Source organism: Quercus suber, unplaced genomic scaffold (assembly GCF_002906115.3).
Source record: "Quercus suber isolate HL8 unplaced genomic scaffold, Cork oak 2.0 scaffold_926, whole genome shotgun sequence".
NCBI lineage: Eukaryota > Viridiplantae > Streptophyta > Magnoliopsida > Fagales > Fagaceae > Quercus > Quercus suber.
The window spans coordinates 55,131-70,050 of NW_027070349.1; the positions used below are offsets into that span (position 1 = coordinate 55,131).

At 34.4% G+C, this 14,920-nt stretch overlaps 1 protein-coding gene across 4 annotated transcripts; it reads right to left on the reverse strand.

The window, feature by feature from the left end:
- Positions 1 to 581: 581 nt before the first annotated feature.
- On the reverse strand, positions 582 to 13,291 carry LOC112017509 (vacuolar cation/proton exchanger 5). 4 transcript variants are annotated; one of them, XM_065768371.1, is made up of 14 exons: positions 12,917 to 13,291; positions 12,729 to 12,763; positions 12,097 to 12,248; positions 11,225 to 11,482; positions 11,080 to 11,147; positions 10,967 to 10,995; positions 8,505 to 8,698; positions 8,204 to 8,416; positions 5,118 to 5,252; positions 3,147 to 3,263; positions 3,010 to 3,063; positions 1,958 to 2,074; positions 1,190 to 1,286; positions 582 to 1,090 (listed from the first exon to the last, which is right to left on the reverse strand). In XM_065768371.1, the coding sequence occupies exons 3-14, from the start codon at positions 12,139 to 12,141 to the stop codon at positions 1,068 to 1,070; spliced, it is 1,350 nt and encodes a 449-aa protein (XP_065624443.1). In that variant the 5' UTR covers positions 12,142 to 12,248; positions 12,729 to 12,763; positions 12,917 to 13,291; the 3' UTR covers positions 582 to 1,067. The 4 variants fall into 4 exon arrangements, with proteins under 4 accessions (XP_065624443.1, XP_065624442.1, XP_023905733.1 ...); XM_065768370.1 differs by having other exon boundaries at positions 12,724 to 12,763; XM_024049965.2 differs by lacking the exons at positions 12,097 to 12,248; positions 12,729 to 12,763; positions 12,917 to 13,291 and adding exons at positions 11,588 to 11,637; positions 11,744 to 11,901.
- Between the last annotated feature and the right edge of the window lie 1,629 nt (positions 13,292 to 14,920).

A 14,920-nucleotide genomic window follows, 5' to 3' on the forward strand; every position in this document is an offset into this window, starting at 1 on the left:
CAACTCTTTTAGTTGTGGAATTGATCCGGTTGAAGCTTTTCCAAAAGAGGCACTTCTCCTTTGTCTATTATTTGAAAATATAATTGTATACCCATGTATCCTTCATGTAACCTAAGACTTATCAAACTATGAAGACTTAAAGCACTTTTAATGGACTATTCATTAAAAAAAAGTAACAACTGAATACTCAATACTTGTATTAATAATTGTTCACCTCAAACATGCTAAAAAATATTATTTTTTATTGGATTCCTACTGGGTACTTTCTAAATACTGCCTGAAGTTTAAGAGCTTCGCGTGGAGAGTGAGCATTAATCTCCTCCCCAAAAATGATAACAGACTATGCTAGATGTAATACAACTTTGAATTCAATAAAACCTAATATTTTTATCAAAAAAGTACAACATATCTTCTTCTTCTTTGTCATCAAGCATCTCAAAAATAAAGAGACAAGAGGAATCCAATTCACATACTAATCCACGTAGCTACAAACAGCTACCACGCTGCAAATGTAATTCATGTAAAAACTTACTACACATAAGCATCTTAAGTGGGGCCATTACAACATATGGCAGACATGATTGGATAAGATTTATTAAAATAAATAAATAAATAAATAAAACCCTAACATTACAATGATTTTTTTTAAAGGTAATATTTTATAATATCCCAAAACGAAAAATCTAGCACCAGTCCTGATGGTTTCCTTTTGTTCCAAAATCCATATGATGATGACTTTATACCTTCAAATGAGGTGTACAACATAACCAATCAATTTTGTTGGACGCATGCCACTTAATATCAAAATGGAAAGGTACAAGTTATTTTAAAAGAAGAAAAAAATATCTCAATTCTCTATAATACACTTCTCTCTTGCAGATCCAAGTGAACATTTGACATCTAAGAAGTAGCTGAGGAAGAGAGAACATCAAGATACCGGTCAAGTCATTCACTGACAAGCACAAGCAGGAGGTTGGAAAAATGTAACGGTTGAAAATTCAAAATATATACATTAGAATGAACCAAAGCTTTTGGTGATCGATCTCTTGAATCAATAGCTCCTTTGACTATGTTTTTGGTTGGTTTTCATCTGCAGAAACACATACATCAGTTATACTTTCTAATATATGTATTCATAAAATGATGAAAATTAAGCATGAAAAGCTTAAAGCTTTAATGTAGAACTGACCTCCTTGAGAAGGATCTTCATGTACAAAAAAACTTGCGGCGACTATCAGATAGCAAAGAATAAGCATAAGACCTTTAAAATAATTAGAAGTTCCTTCCTGCAAACAAAACATTTGGAACACATAAGAATTTGTGTACTAAATTACAAAAAGATTAATAACAATCATGAAAATGGAATCCACAATAATTAAGAGACAAGTTATTAGCACAAAACTTATTTAAAAAACAATTGAGCAAACAAGAAAACTCAGAAAGTATTTGGAACTTATTTAAAATGCTTACTAGCCTCTTCACAGGAGCCATGCCTGTGTTCAATTTTTTTTTTTTTTTCAACAGAAAAGCATAAGTAGTTATAGCTCATAAGCACATGCATTTATTTTTTATCAGAAGAACAAAGATAGTTAAAAATGGTAGTTAGTGCAAAAGGTGGAGCATGTGGGAAGTTACTATGGTTACTACTTCTAGTTATAATTTAGTTTGTATTATGTTCTAAATTTTAAATGTGGCCTAAAAAATTAGGTGTTTGACATATGTTATTTTCCTTAATTGACCCTATTATTCAAAGTAATTTTAATTTACTGTGATTAATGCGAGGGTATTTTGGACCATTTAAAAATTGGACACCAAAGAGTCATATTCTCTTTAATAATAGAGATATTCAGCTTATACAAGGGCGTACCATGGCAAACATTATTTAAAATGCTTCCTTGCTTTAAAATCATTTGACCAAACTATAGGTTTTTTTTTTCTTAGTCACCAAATTACAAACCTGCAGCATGAAGGCTACAACTAAGACAGTTATGAAAAGCGTTGCTGTCTCGAAAAGCCGAAAGTCTAAGTCCATACGTTGCCCCATCATCCAACCAACAACTACAGAAAAAGGAATCTGCAGCAATAGAATAATGATTTTAGCAGATATTGACACCAAAAAAGAAAACCTTCAATAAATTTATACTAAACAGAATAATCATCAGTACAAAAAGAATAACCTTGTATGAATGACCCTTCCAAAGACAAAATGAATCATACAAGATGTTCTTTTCCTTATTTTCTCTAAATTAATCTCTCTTTTATTTTTCTTTTTCTTTTTTATATTGTTTAAATTTTTCTGAAGGCTTTCTTGTTTGAGCCACAATAAACATCACATCACAGGCAACAAAAATCACACAAATCAAATTCATGTAAATAGGTCTGAATAGGAGCATATCATCGAAAGTGTACAAGTTTCAAGCCAATAAAGGTGGCAACAAAAGCTGCTCAGATAGAAGAAATTACTCATGATAGTAATTATAAGAATCACCAGCTCTCTTTTCCAATTAAATAGTTTATCCATTAGCTGGGACAGCCAATGAGATGAAAAACTAAAGGCTGAATAAGCCTAAATTCCCAAATTCTAGAAGATGGCTGGTTTTGATAGAGATTGAGACCTCTGTTATATTCACTTTTGTCTTGGAGGAAAGAGGACCAGGGAGGGGAAGATCATGCACCATTTACTAATATACTTTTAGCGATGAAAGAGATATTTTAGCAGAACTCCAAAGCAATTGAAGAACAAGAATTATCATTTTCTTGTTCCTATGAACTTGTCAGTTACTCAATCCCTAAAAAAGAATACATCTAGTGAATCGTGAAGAACGTAAAGGTTAGAGGATATATTGAAGATTGAAACAATTTTCTATTTCAGTGATTAAAATATTGGTTTACATGCAATTCAGATTCAAAAGTAAAAATATGAAATATCACTCAAGTCAACAAACTCTTATATTTTGGAAGTACAAATATAAAATAGCTTCAGAAGGAACCCATCTGGTTAATGCTTACCCCAAACATAGATATCTGCGTTGATGATCCTATTGCCACTCCTAATGAAATGTCCTGTGAAGAAACTCAATTATTAAAACTAAATTCTAAAAAATTAAAAAAATAAAAATGTTAGAAATTAATGTCAGAAAGCTTACGAGCTTGTCTTTCATGGCAAACATAATAGCACTTGCATGCTCTGCGGCATTCCCCACAATTGGGAGCAAAATAACACTAATAAACGTAAGTGGCATATTCCATGCAATAGATGTTCCCTGCAAAACGATCAAACCAATCAGAATGTTCATAAATCATTCAATTACAATAGCAAAATGGTAATCTTTCTCATAGAAACTATGGAAAACCCAACACTTTGTAATCTGAACAACCATGTCAAGTGAGTACAATCACCAATATCAAAGAGAAGAGGCAGCAGAGTAAATGAAAAGCAGGAAAAGAGAGAGGGGGAGAGGGGAGGGGAGGGGAGGATAGAAAAATGGTCCTTGGATTGGTGAAACACTTGTGAGGGTTTTGCCCAATTCACCAAGGTTTAAATGAGTTTTCAAACTAATGCACACCTGCTCCTTTGCCAGACTTATTGCCAGTCATTGGATACGAGTCAAGTTGCTTTCTTTGAAGTGAATATATTCATTAGTTTATGAATTAAAGGCAATTTTTTACGCATAAAAATATCTGGAATTTCATAAGATTCCTGCATATAGTTTTACTTTTAGGGTTATTTTCTTAATTGCATTTGATCTAGATTCTTCTGGAGTTTGTAATAGTATTAGGATTGTTCTATTGGGTATTCTTAGCCATTAGCTTACAAATCAATCCTAGAAGACACAGTCCTAATAGGTTGAATAAGAGTCAATCAGTTTAAGAAAAATGCTTCATTGTGTTTAGACAATTTAAACGTGATCAATGGAATTACAACTAACTTGCATTGTTGAAAAAATGTGAGCCTAGAATGATCTCTCTCTTCTTCTTCCTTTTTAGTCTGCAATTACGACTAATTTGGTTTTTTTTTTTTTTTTGTTTTAATCAGTAAAGAAGTAAAAATTTTTATTAATGAGAAAAAACGAGGACCAAGTATACAGGTAATATACTCTACAACTGATTTGGGTTAAACAGTGTTTGATATATTCTTTAGTTTATGAATTATGGGCATTTTTATGCACAAAAAAAAATCCTGAATTTCACATGATTGCTGCACATAATTTTATTTCTGGAGTTATTTTCTTAATCATATTCAGTCAAGATTATTCAAGAGTTTGTGGTAGTAATATGAGAGTTTTATTGGGTTTACTTAGCCTTTAGATTACATATCTCCTAGGAGTGACAGTCAAACTTGATCAGTCCATATAAAATGCTTCATTGTATTTCAACAATTCAAACTTGATCAATGGAACTTACTGATTTGCATTATTGAAGATGTGTACCTAAAATGTTTCACTCTGCTATTACTGTTCAAGTTTCTGTTCACACAGCCCCTGAAGAGCAATAAACTTCTTGCTTTTCATTTTTCACAACCCCAAATGAATACATTCCACTTGCACGTCAAAATCCTAAAATAGTAAAACCCACATACTTTCTCTACCAAATAGTCACAATGTAACCCATCAAACAAGCCTTTTAAGTTCAATTATTTGTTGCTGCCCAAGAAATCTTGCAACCCGCTTGTTCTCTATTGCAGCCCTTCCATTCCATTCAATCCTACCCTTTTTCCAATTCACAAACAAATTACAAGCCTAAGCAATATTCCATATTTCTAAAACCCCAACTTTCACACCCTAAGCACAGAGAGATTTGGAAAATCTACCCCATGTCACTTACGATCAGTGAATGCCCAAAAACATGATAGAAAAGTGACCATATACCAAAACAACATTTGATATGAACATATAACCATGACCAAAGAAAGTATTATGTTATTAGACTTTAGAGTATCGAATTGCAACAGCTCATATACGTAAAATAAAATGGGTAAATGGAAATTATATATATCCTTTAGTAACATTCTTCAAAGAAATTTAAGCCAAAAAAAAAAAAAAAAACAAGATTTATCCTTCAAAGAACTAAAATAATAATTTTTCAAGGAGAAAGGAACACTAACAAGAAAATATTACCTCTATTGCATGAACTAAATATTCAGATAGGATTGAGATCCATGTAGTCATAATGAAAAGCCAAATTATTGATTCCCATTTTGAGATCTCAGCACTTTCATTGTCATTCGAGCCCTCTTCAATTGAACTCCCATCCTATGTTCATACCACATAACATACCATAAATTAAATTATTGAACAATCCAAGCTAAAAGAAGTGCTCCCACCAAACATGACAATGAAAATATTTTTTTGATAGTTAATCAGAGAAACTATTATTAATGAGAAAAAATGAAGAGTACAAGTTGTTCATGATGACGAATAACAAGAAACAGAAGAAACAAACAGCAAAACAAAAGAAAGAATATCATAAAGATAAACTAAGGGAAAACATAAACTCTAAAAGAGACGAAAAATTAGTAAAGCCCCAACAAGAAGCCCACTCAAAAAGACTGCGCTGGCATAAAACCTTTAACTCATCCAACGTCTTCTCCATGTTCTTGAAGGAGTGACGATTTCTTTCCAACCAAACAATCCACATTAAGCACCCTGGAATCAAATTCCAAATATTCGAGTTATGCTTCCCAAGCCACTGATAATAGCAAAGATAACAATCCCACCACCGATCTTGGCATAACCCAATGAATACCAAAAGCCTGAAGGACCATAAGGTATGTGTAATAGGACAATGAATCAGAAGATGGTCAACTGACTCCCCATCACCACAACACATACAACACCAATTTACCAAAGGGCGACCCCTAAGCAAGAGATTATCCAAAGTGAGAATCCGATCGTGAGCAGCTAACCACAAGAAGAAGGCTACTCGCTTAGGAATCTTGGGTTTCCACACACCCTTCCAAGGAAACAAAAATCAAGAGTACCCTAAATTGCTTGGTAAAAAGAACGGGTATCAAACTTACCATCCCCTTTGAGCCGCCAACAAAGAGTATCCCTCCTCACCCCCCGAGGAATACGAGGGTGGATAAGCTGAAGAATAGAGAAAGATGCAGCTAGCTCCCAATCTTCAAAAGCTCTATAAAACCCTAAGTCCCACACTCTAAAAGTACCTCCTTCCAGAGTCCACAAAACCTTAAAGATTCGAGCATCCTTAGCAGCTAAACACACATAGAGCTTAGGATAGAGATCTTTAAGGGTATTATCCCCAATCCACCTATCATGCCAGAAGCGAATGCGGGTGCCTTCACCCACTACAAAAGACAAATGCTTAGAAAAACTCTCCCACCCTTCATGAATGTTTCTCCAAAGACCACATCCATGAGTCCTCCTGCACACTTTCGTACACCACCCCCCTTGACCCTCACCGTATTTTGTGGAGATAACCCTCCGCCAAAGATGGGTAACTTCATGCCCAAAACGCCACAACCATTTCCCTAATAAGGCTTGATTAAACGACGCCACACTTCTAATCCCCAAACCACCCAATTTAACAGGTAAACACACCTTTTCCCAAGCCACCAAAGGGTATTTGAAACTCCCCACATAAGACCCCCAAAGGAAATTCCTCTGAATACGTTCCATTCTAGCAGCCACAGCTTTAGGAACAGTGAAGAGAGATAGAAAGTATGTTGGAAAACTTGAAAGAGTACTCCTTAGTAATGTGAGCCTACCACCCTTAGATAAATAGAGACGCTTCCACCCTGAAAGTTTCTTTTCCATCTTCTCCAAAATAGGATTCCAAATTGAAGCTGTCTTAAAAGAAGTTCCCAACAGCATTCCCAATTATTTCATAAGCAAACTCCCCGCTCTACATTGCAGAATACTAGCTAATTCAACTAGATTATTCACCTCCCCAGCAGGGACAATCTCACTTTTCCCAACATTAACCTTCAAACCCGTAAACGCCTGAAAACAAGACATCGCCAGCCTTATGGACCGCAACTGATCCCTAGATGCATCACAAAATAAGATAGTGTCGTCCGCAAACAACAAATGAGAAATACGCACACCAACAGAATTCACTGCTCCCACACGAAAACCACGAATAAGGTTATTCTCCTCTGTCTTCTTCAAAATTCTACTTAAAACCTCCATTATCAAGAGAAACAAAAGAGGGGATAGAGGGTCTCCTTGTCTCAACCCACGAGAACTTCCAAAGAAACCTTTAGGGGAGCCATTTACCAGGACTGAAAAATGGACAGAAGTAACACAAGCCTTAATCCACCCCCTCCATTTCAACCCAAAACCCAATAGGATACACCATATAAAGAAGGCGCCTTGTAAAGACTCAATAGGTCACTAAGTTAAATATATGTAGCATTGAAAAGTGTACTGAGCTATATAGAAGGTAACAAGTTACTTCGTCCTTTAGATTAAGGTCCCTCACCCCCGATTACCAAATTATTCAAAAAAAAAAAAAAAAAAAAGGTGTAGTATACATGTCTCACCACCTTGATAGCTTTTAAAAAATATGTAAAATTCAACATTTCTTTCTCAATTCTTCTAACAACTAAAATCCAGGGTTTATTATTGTGTTAAATATGGAACCCACTAATTGAATTACCCTAAAAAAAAGAAGAAGATAATCATAAACCAGAAAAATGCTGTGAATGGTGAAGTGGGTCAAAACGTGGGACAAGAGCTACTTTTTTGTATTTTTATTTATTTATAGGAAACTCATGAATTCCATTTCAACTGAAATATAACAGTTACACAGTATTAGGCCTGCACTTATCTTCTAGTATTCACTGTTTGAGTTACAACCCAACATGGATCTTCTTCCAGTACAAGAGCTACTTAGGAATAGTGAAATGGGTAAAAGAGTGATACGGTTTGGTGCGTGGATATTTTTTTTCCCCTTTCTTCCAGTCGGGGTCTGTTCCTATAAGGTGAGCAAGCTTTTACTTTTTTTGGCTAGGTCAGGGGGATCAAACTAGTTAAGAAGTTCAGAGGGTAATAACCCTTTTTTGGCTCCACCCTTGGTTTGGTGTATTTGGTTTGGTAGTAAGAAAACAATAAATTCTACCAAAAATATAAGAAAGTTATTTTTTTAAAAAAATACAATAAAGAACACATGGTACTAAATTTTACACATTTTTTCTGGATTTTTTGGAGGGAGGGGGGATGTTTAAAAAGTCATAACCAACCTCATTAAGAGCTTCATAGAGATTCCTATGAGACTTTAGCTGGAAAAAGAGGTATGCAGCATATGCAACAAGCATGATGCAACTGCTAAATCTTGAAAGAGCCAACTCTGACTGCCCAGAATGAACTTCAGTGTGTGTATAATGAAGAACAGCCGGAAAAAGTAGGCCCATGACTGCCATCAACAGCAATCCAGAGTTCACAACAGCAGTTTCCTGCATACCACTTATGCTTTAGCATGAAAGATACAAGACAAATAAGAAATAAATAAATAAAACCCCCAGAAAAGCTCCTAATACCCACCTTCGTAAACCGCTGTTCCTTTTGGAAAACAAGCCCACCACAAAAGAATGCACATCCAAGCACCAGCAACATGTTTGATAGAATTGAGCCCAATAATGACAACTGAACAACACGCACCATTCCGCTTTTCAGTGCATAGATTGATATAATAAGTTCTGTTGCATTACCAAAAGTAGCATTCAATAGGCCTCCAACTGCAAGTTCAAATTCACTACATTAAAAAAAATGCAGCTAGAATACTAATTACTAACCTAAAGATGAAAGTAGACATTGCACATGACACTTGTTAGAAATTGAGTGACAAAAAGAGGAGAAAAAATAAAGGGCAAAAGCAAGAATTAATGTGGTTCGGTCTAACAGACTGTGTCTACATTGGAAAGCACATGGCAACTACAACTTTTCTATATTGAGTACATGTTACAATGGGGACCCAATGTAGGGTTTGTATCTCTCTAACACTACGCCTAAAATTCGACGATGTTAGAATGCACCAGACAAATATCAAAGGTAGTAGACTACAATGGTCAGTGATCATGGCTAACACAAATTGCCAGAAAATACGACGACAGATGGAAGCATTACTAGTGGCTGAAAAAAGCGTTGGCATACCAACAGCTAGAATGACTTTAGTTGTGGAGCATGGACCACATCAACAGCGGTTGTTCGATATGTACCCTTAAGAGGCTCAATAGTGATCATAGTCACAGGGTGATCTGAAATTTTGGCACATGTAATGTGTGACGTACATGCAGGTGTGTTATGCTTGCATGAGACAAGATGATGTGGCAAGATTGCATGGCAACTTGCATGGGAGTATGTCACTGCTTGTGTTGATGTAGTTGTCCTACACAAGTTAGTGTATCCAACATAGATGGCGCAATTCATGGAGTTGTCAGCATGTGAAAGCACATGTGGTCTCCTATCCTAATGACAAGTGGTGCATGGGCCTAAATGATGTCAAGGTATGTGGCGTGTTTGTTTTAATAACTAGCAATATTTGGGCTTCAATGATGTCAGGGCATGTAGCGTGTATGTCTTAATAACTAGCAATATTTGGGCTTCGAACTAGGTTATTTGGCTCACATACTTTGGAATGGTTGTTGACTGAGCTTACAAGCTCAAAAGCCCACTTATGAAGTTGGACGTTGGGAGCCTAGGTCCATCATGGTATGTGTGATGCCCTAGATTGATTGGATATTATTCGAGTATGTTGTGCAAGCTTGTGTTGAGTCCCACATTTGGTGTGTACTAGATAGATCTTGGGTTTATAAATGATTGTAAGGAGTTCCAATTATAACTTTGACTAGTCCTTTTGCGGTGCAAGCACAGATACAGCTAGCAGTTTCCTCGAGCCATTAAAAATGATATTAGAGTAAGCCTAGTAACGCCATGTGACTCAAGGGCACTGCACAGCACAAAAGGTGACAAACAAGGACGTGATGGGTGAGGAGATCTGTTTTACTCATTGGTTAACGGCGGCTATGGGTGATTTCAGTGGAGTTCTAGTGATGATGAGGCTTGCTTGGTCCAGAGGACAATGGCACAAGCTGGTTGGTACAAGTTTCAATTGTGAACTAAGTCAACTGACGTTCACACAGAAGACCAGATCCAGTAGGCCGACCAAGCAATGAAGGAGCTTGAAACTTTGGGTTCATGGCATGGCAAAGGTAGATGGTGATGCCCACAATGCAAGAATTACCTTGGTTCAACTTGACAACCTATTTCCATAGCGGAAAGCCATTGGCAGCTACATCTTTTCTATATTGAAATATACATGAACCCAATATAGGGTTTATATGGTAGCCAACTCTAGGGTTATTTAGCTTGCTCTACGAGTACGTGGGTAATTGGGCCTACTATGAGTTTGAGCCTCTTGGACCATAGAATCTCTAATAATACTAAATCTAAATGTTTCAGGAACATGCATGAACAACAATGTGGGAGTATTACACTGATGTAGTTTATAAGGCAGCAACAAAATATATGACAATGAAGTATGACTGGTGAACCTTGCCTAATACAATTTCCACCCCCTTCAATCATTCACATGACCATGAATATGCTTAATAAAAGGGCAACTAAAAAAAATGTAAAAAGACAACCCAAAAAAGAAAGGTTCCCTTCACAGCTATGTTCACAATAGCTTTTTAACAAGATTGTTGCTGACAAAGAAGAAATCAAGTTCTTCTCCTGATCAAGAATGCATTTTGAATCAAACTCATACTAGCCAAGAAGATTTTTTTTTTGTAAGTCTAATTACCTCAATGAGATCAACAGGAAGGCAGAGAGATAAATAAACAAACAAATATATGGTACTTGCAAGAAAGAATATAAAAGCATACCAACATCCAATAAAAACAAAAAAGAAATTGTGGAATTTCTGAGGTTATAAACTAAAACAGGACCGAAGAAAAAGAAAAACTAAGAAAGCTACTAAATTGACATACAACAAAAAACTTTACCTGTAGGTCCAGTGAAAAAAGCCAGCTGCCTAAATCAGAGTGAAAATCAACACATTAGCTACTTAATAATTCATATTCTTTGGAGAGAGAGGGAGAGAGACTGAAAGCCTTACTCTGTAGCATAACCTAAACGCTCAGCCAAAGGTGTTATACCCAATAAGCTTAGAAAGAAGACCCAAGCCTGCAATCCACCTCAAAAAAATGAACAAAAACAAATTTAAAAAATGATACAAACAATTCAAGGCAGGGACAACTCACATGACCACCATTCAGTTTCTTAACAAGAATTGCTATTGGCCCAAAAGGGATCAGCAAGTTGAGTTTATTTGAGAAAACTACAATCTTTATGCTCTTATACACATTCCTCAACATTACATTAATGCTAGCTTGCAAATTTCCAGAACTCGATCCTCTTTCAATTTTGGGAATAGAACACAACTTGTTAGTTTCTTTTTCCAGGCTATAAGGACTCTCATCATCCAATTCATGTACTGATTCTCCATTTAGTGCCCCCATCTGTTAATCCCAAAAACATATATTACAAAATTTATTAAAAAAAATCCCCATAAACCTCAGTACAAGAAGTTGCTTTGTATGCCCAAAATGAAATTATTTTCTTACCATACACAAATTGGGCCAGAAACTAATGCTTTAATTTTTTATGACCATAGCTGAATGCATGCAATGTCAATTGAGAATGTTGTTATAGCATTAAAGACAGTGGGAGAATCAAGAACCACCCAAAAAAGAGAAATGGAAACAAAGGCTGAAACTTACTTGAAGCTGAGATCGGCTGCTATCCATCAGTTCCTACTAAAAACACAACAATTATTCCACATTCATGGGAAAGCATCGCCTAGATGTAGTTTCCTCAACATCAAGGCAACAAGGTCCTAGAATCTTTAGTGCAGCTGATACCATAAAAACAACCATTACATTAGCAAGTTTTTTTATTTTATTTTATTTTATTTTATTTTTTTTGAAAATCCATTACATTAGCAAGTTATTTATTAAGAAAGGGGGGGGGGGGGAATGCAATGTCAATTGAGAATGTTGTTATAGCATTAAAGACAGTGGGAGAATCAAGAACCACTCAAAAAAGAGAAATGGAAACAAAGGTTGAAACTTACTTCAAGCTGAGATCGGCCGCTGACAGGTTGTAACTTATAATCCATCTGTTCCTACTAAAAACACAACAATTCTTCCACATTCATGGGAAAGCATCGCCTAAATGTAGTTTCCTCAACATCAAGGCAACAAGGTCCTAGAATCTTTAGTGCAGCTGATACCATAAAAACAACCATTACATTAGCAACTTTTTTTTTTTTTTTTTTGTGGAGAATCCATTACATTAGCAAGTTATTTATTAAAAAAAGGGGGAAAAAAACCTTTATATTGAGATGTATCCTATATCTCTTAACCTAAAGGAATCATTTTCTATGAATTACATCTATCTGCACCAAACTAAACTTGATTAGGTATCTAAGTTCTAACATTTCGCTGCTGAAATTGTTTTTCTTTTTTTGGCAAGTGGGGTCTACATACCATTTCCAAAATCATACAAAATATATGTATATATTTTAAAATAATAAGAAACCATAACTTCCATAATCCTTCATGTCAACACAGAAATCCCATATAACCAAAATCTTTAAAATCACGTTCAAACTAAAACACACCAACAAACCCCACTAGAAACTAACACCATAATCTCTTGCATCTAACTTTAATTTAAAAATAAAAAATAAAAAAAGAACCTTGCCAATTAGGGTCCTCTGATCTGAAATTCCGAATCACCTGCAGATCAAAAAATCAACAGCAAATTTCAAAATTTTAATCTTTTTCCACACCCCAGATAAATTTATACAAACCCCAGATAAAATTATAAAAAGATAGAGAGAGAAAAACAAAATAAGATGAGAAAAACAATAGGCTGAACTGAACACATACAAAGAAGAGTTTTTGCAACAAATAGAAGTCTTTTACTACTTCTATTAGCCTAATTTCCAATTCATAAGAGCCAGAATAACCAAAAGCAAATCTTTAGGCTCTAGCAAGCACCCTGATCCAGAACTTGTTCTCTCTGTCTCCTCTCTCTCTCTTTGTCTATTTGCGTACATAAAAGTTTTCAAAAACCGTGTACTTTTACTTCGTGAATGCACGAACTGAAATATGCGATACGATACAACCAACGAAGTACCAGTTTAAAGACCACTGTGTCTTTGCCGTCTTGCCACTGCACTTTCCTAGAAACTTCCCAGCCTCTATTTTTCTTTTTCAATTTTCTTTTTTTGATATATTAAAATGAAAGAAGTGCGTTTGAAGTGTCAGTGTGTGTGTGTTTTACATGTGATAAGATAAGGTGGTCGTATTAAAGTCTTAGTTACCCAAAAAAAACAAGTGTGTTAACTGTTACATGAAAATAGATGTACTTTCCTAAAGAAGTATGAGTTTCTGTGCAATACGGTGACAGATTTTGGTCTTTGTATTTGTTGTAGAAGTAGTAAGTACGGTTTGAGGAATTTATATTTAAGACCCAAATGATCTGTACCATTGATTGTGCAGGTCAAACTCTCATAGATTTTTGCCAGAAACCACGGGCCAAATTTAAGGTTCTATGGACTCGTTTTTACTGTGTTTTGTGTTACATGTAAGTGGTCAAACAAGTAAAACAAGTCATTCAATCAAAAAAACAAAAAAGAGAATAAAACTAGTCCTTAGTTGATATCTCCGAAAATTGATAGGTAATTCCCAAATATAATGACGTTAATTATTTTGCACAAAAATGTTTGGTGAAAAATATTCATATAGTATTATTTAATTAATATATCAAAAATCAAATGAAATAATTTGTATATAATTCTGAAAATTAAAATGTTGATGTAGAAAAATTAGAACTTTCAAAAGCTAATATAGCAAGACAAGAGAAAATCATTAAAAAAAAGGTCGAAAACTTTCGTTATATGATTATACAACTAAATACGTGGTCTGTATTGTGTAAAATATGTATTATTGTTTCTTAAACATTTTTGTTTATTGTACTAAACTCAGTTGTTCTTTTTTTTTTTTCAAAATAAAATTATCATAGACTATTAAATTCTTTAATAAATAAACATATTTTAATTTTATTAAATTTTAATTTTTAATTAACGACAACCCTTGATCAGTGCTATAAAATTATAATAGGAATAGAAAATAAATTATATCTACTTTTGCTGTATTTCTTTGCTTATAAAAGTTAAAAGTATAAACAAAAAATTGGAAAAATATATTCCCATATATTAGATTATTTAATTGATTTCATAAATTCGTTGTGCGTGTTTTTACATTTTTATAAAAGTAGAGTAGAAATGCAAAGAAAAATTAACTGAATTTTGTGATAAAATTTAATGAATTATTATTAAAATTCATATAAGATTAAAAAAAAAAAAATCAAACTTTAAACACTTTTTGCTTCTCTCACGCAACACCCTACGTCCACCTAACAATCTATCATAAAGGTTTGAAGTCCATATATAAAGCCTAACTTTGTAATGTAAACTACCTAATTGAACACGCTAAAACTACCCAACTTTGACAACCGCGATTCATTTTGGCCAAATAATACTGCGGTGAGACTACGCAAGGACTAATTTATTAATTCATAATTCAGCAACAAAAAAAAAAAAAAATTTATTAAATTCATAATTTTTTTTAGGAAGACTAAAAACAAATCAACTATTAAAATTTCAAAAACTAAAAATGGAAGTTCATTCAAATCTTAATGACCAATTAATATTATTTTACAAGAATCAGCTTGGGTCCAATACTCATGTTCGCAAAATCATTGAAATAACGACACATGTTATAATTTTACCATTTATCCACATCCTAACAAGTCCAGTTTGCATTAGTTCCAATACTTGCATATCATTTTCTATCAAACAAAATATCATATATAACAAAATGTGAAGA

Excerpts from the sequence above, each read along its gene's own strand:
- LOC112017509 (XM_065768371.1), bottom strand. The coding sequence starts at position 12,141 with ATGGATTATAAGTTACAACCTGTCAGCGGCCGATCTCAGCTTGAA. Across the intron at positions 5,253-8,203 it reads TCTATGAAGCTCTTAATGAG|GATGGGAGTTCAATTGAAGA; the intron begins GTTGGTTATGAC and ends GTATGAACATAG. Across the intron at positions 3,064-3,146 it reads TTGCCATGAAAGACAAGCTC|GACATTTCATTAGGAGTGGC; the intron begins GTAAGCTTTCTG and ends GTTTCTTCACAG.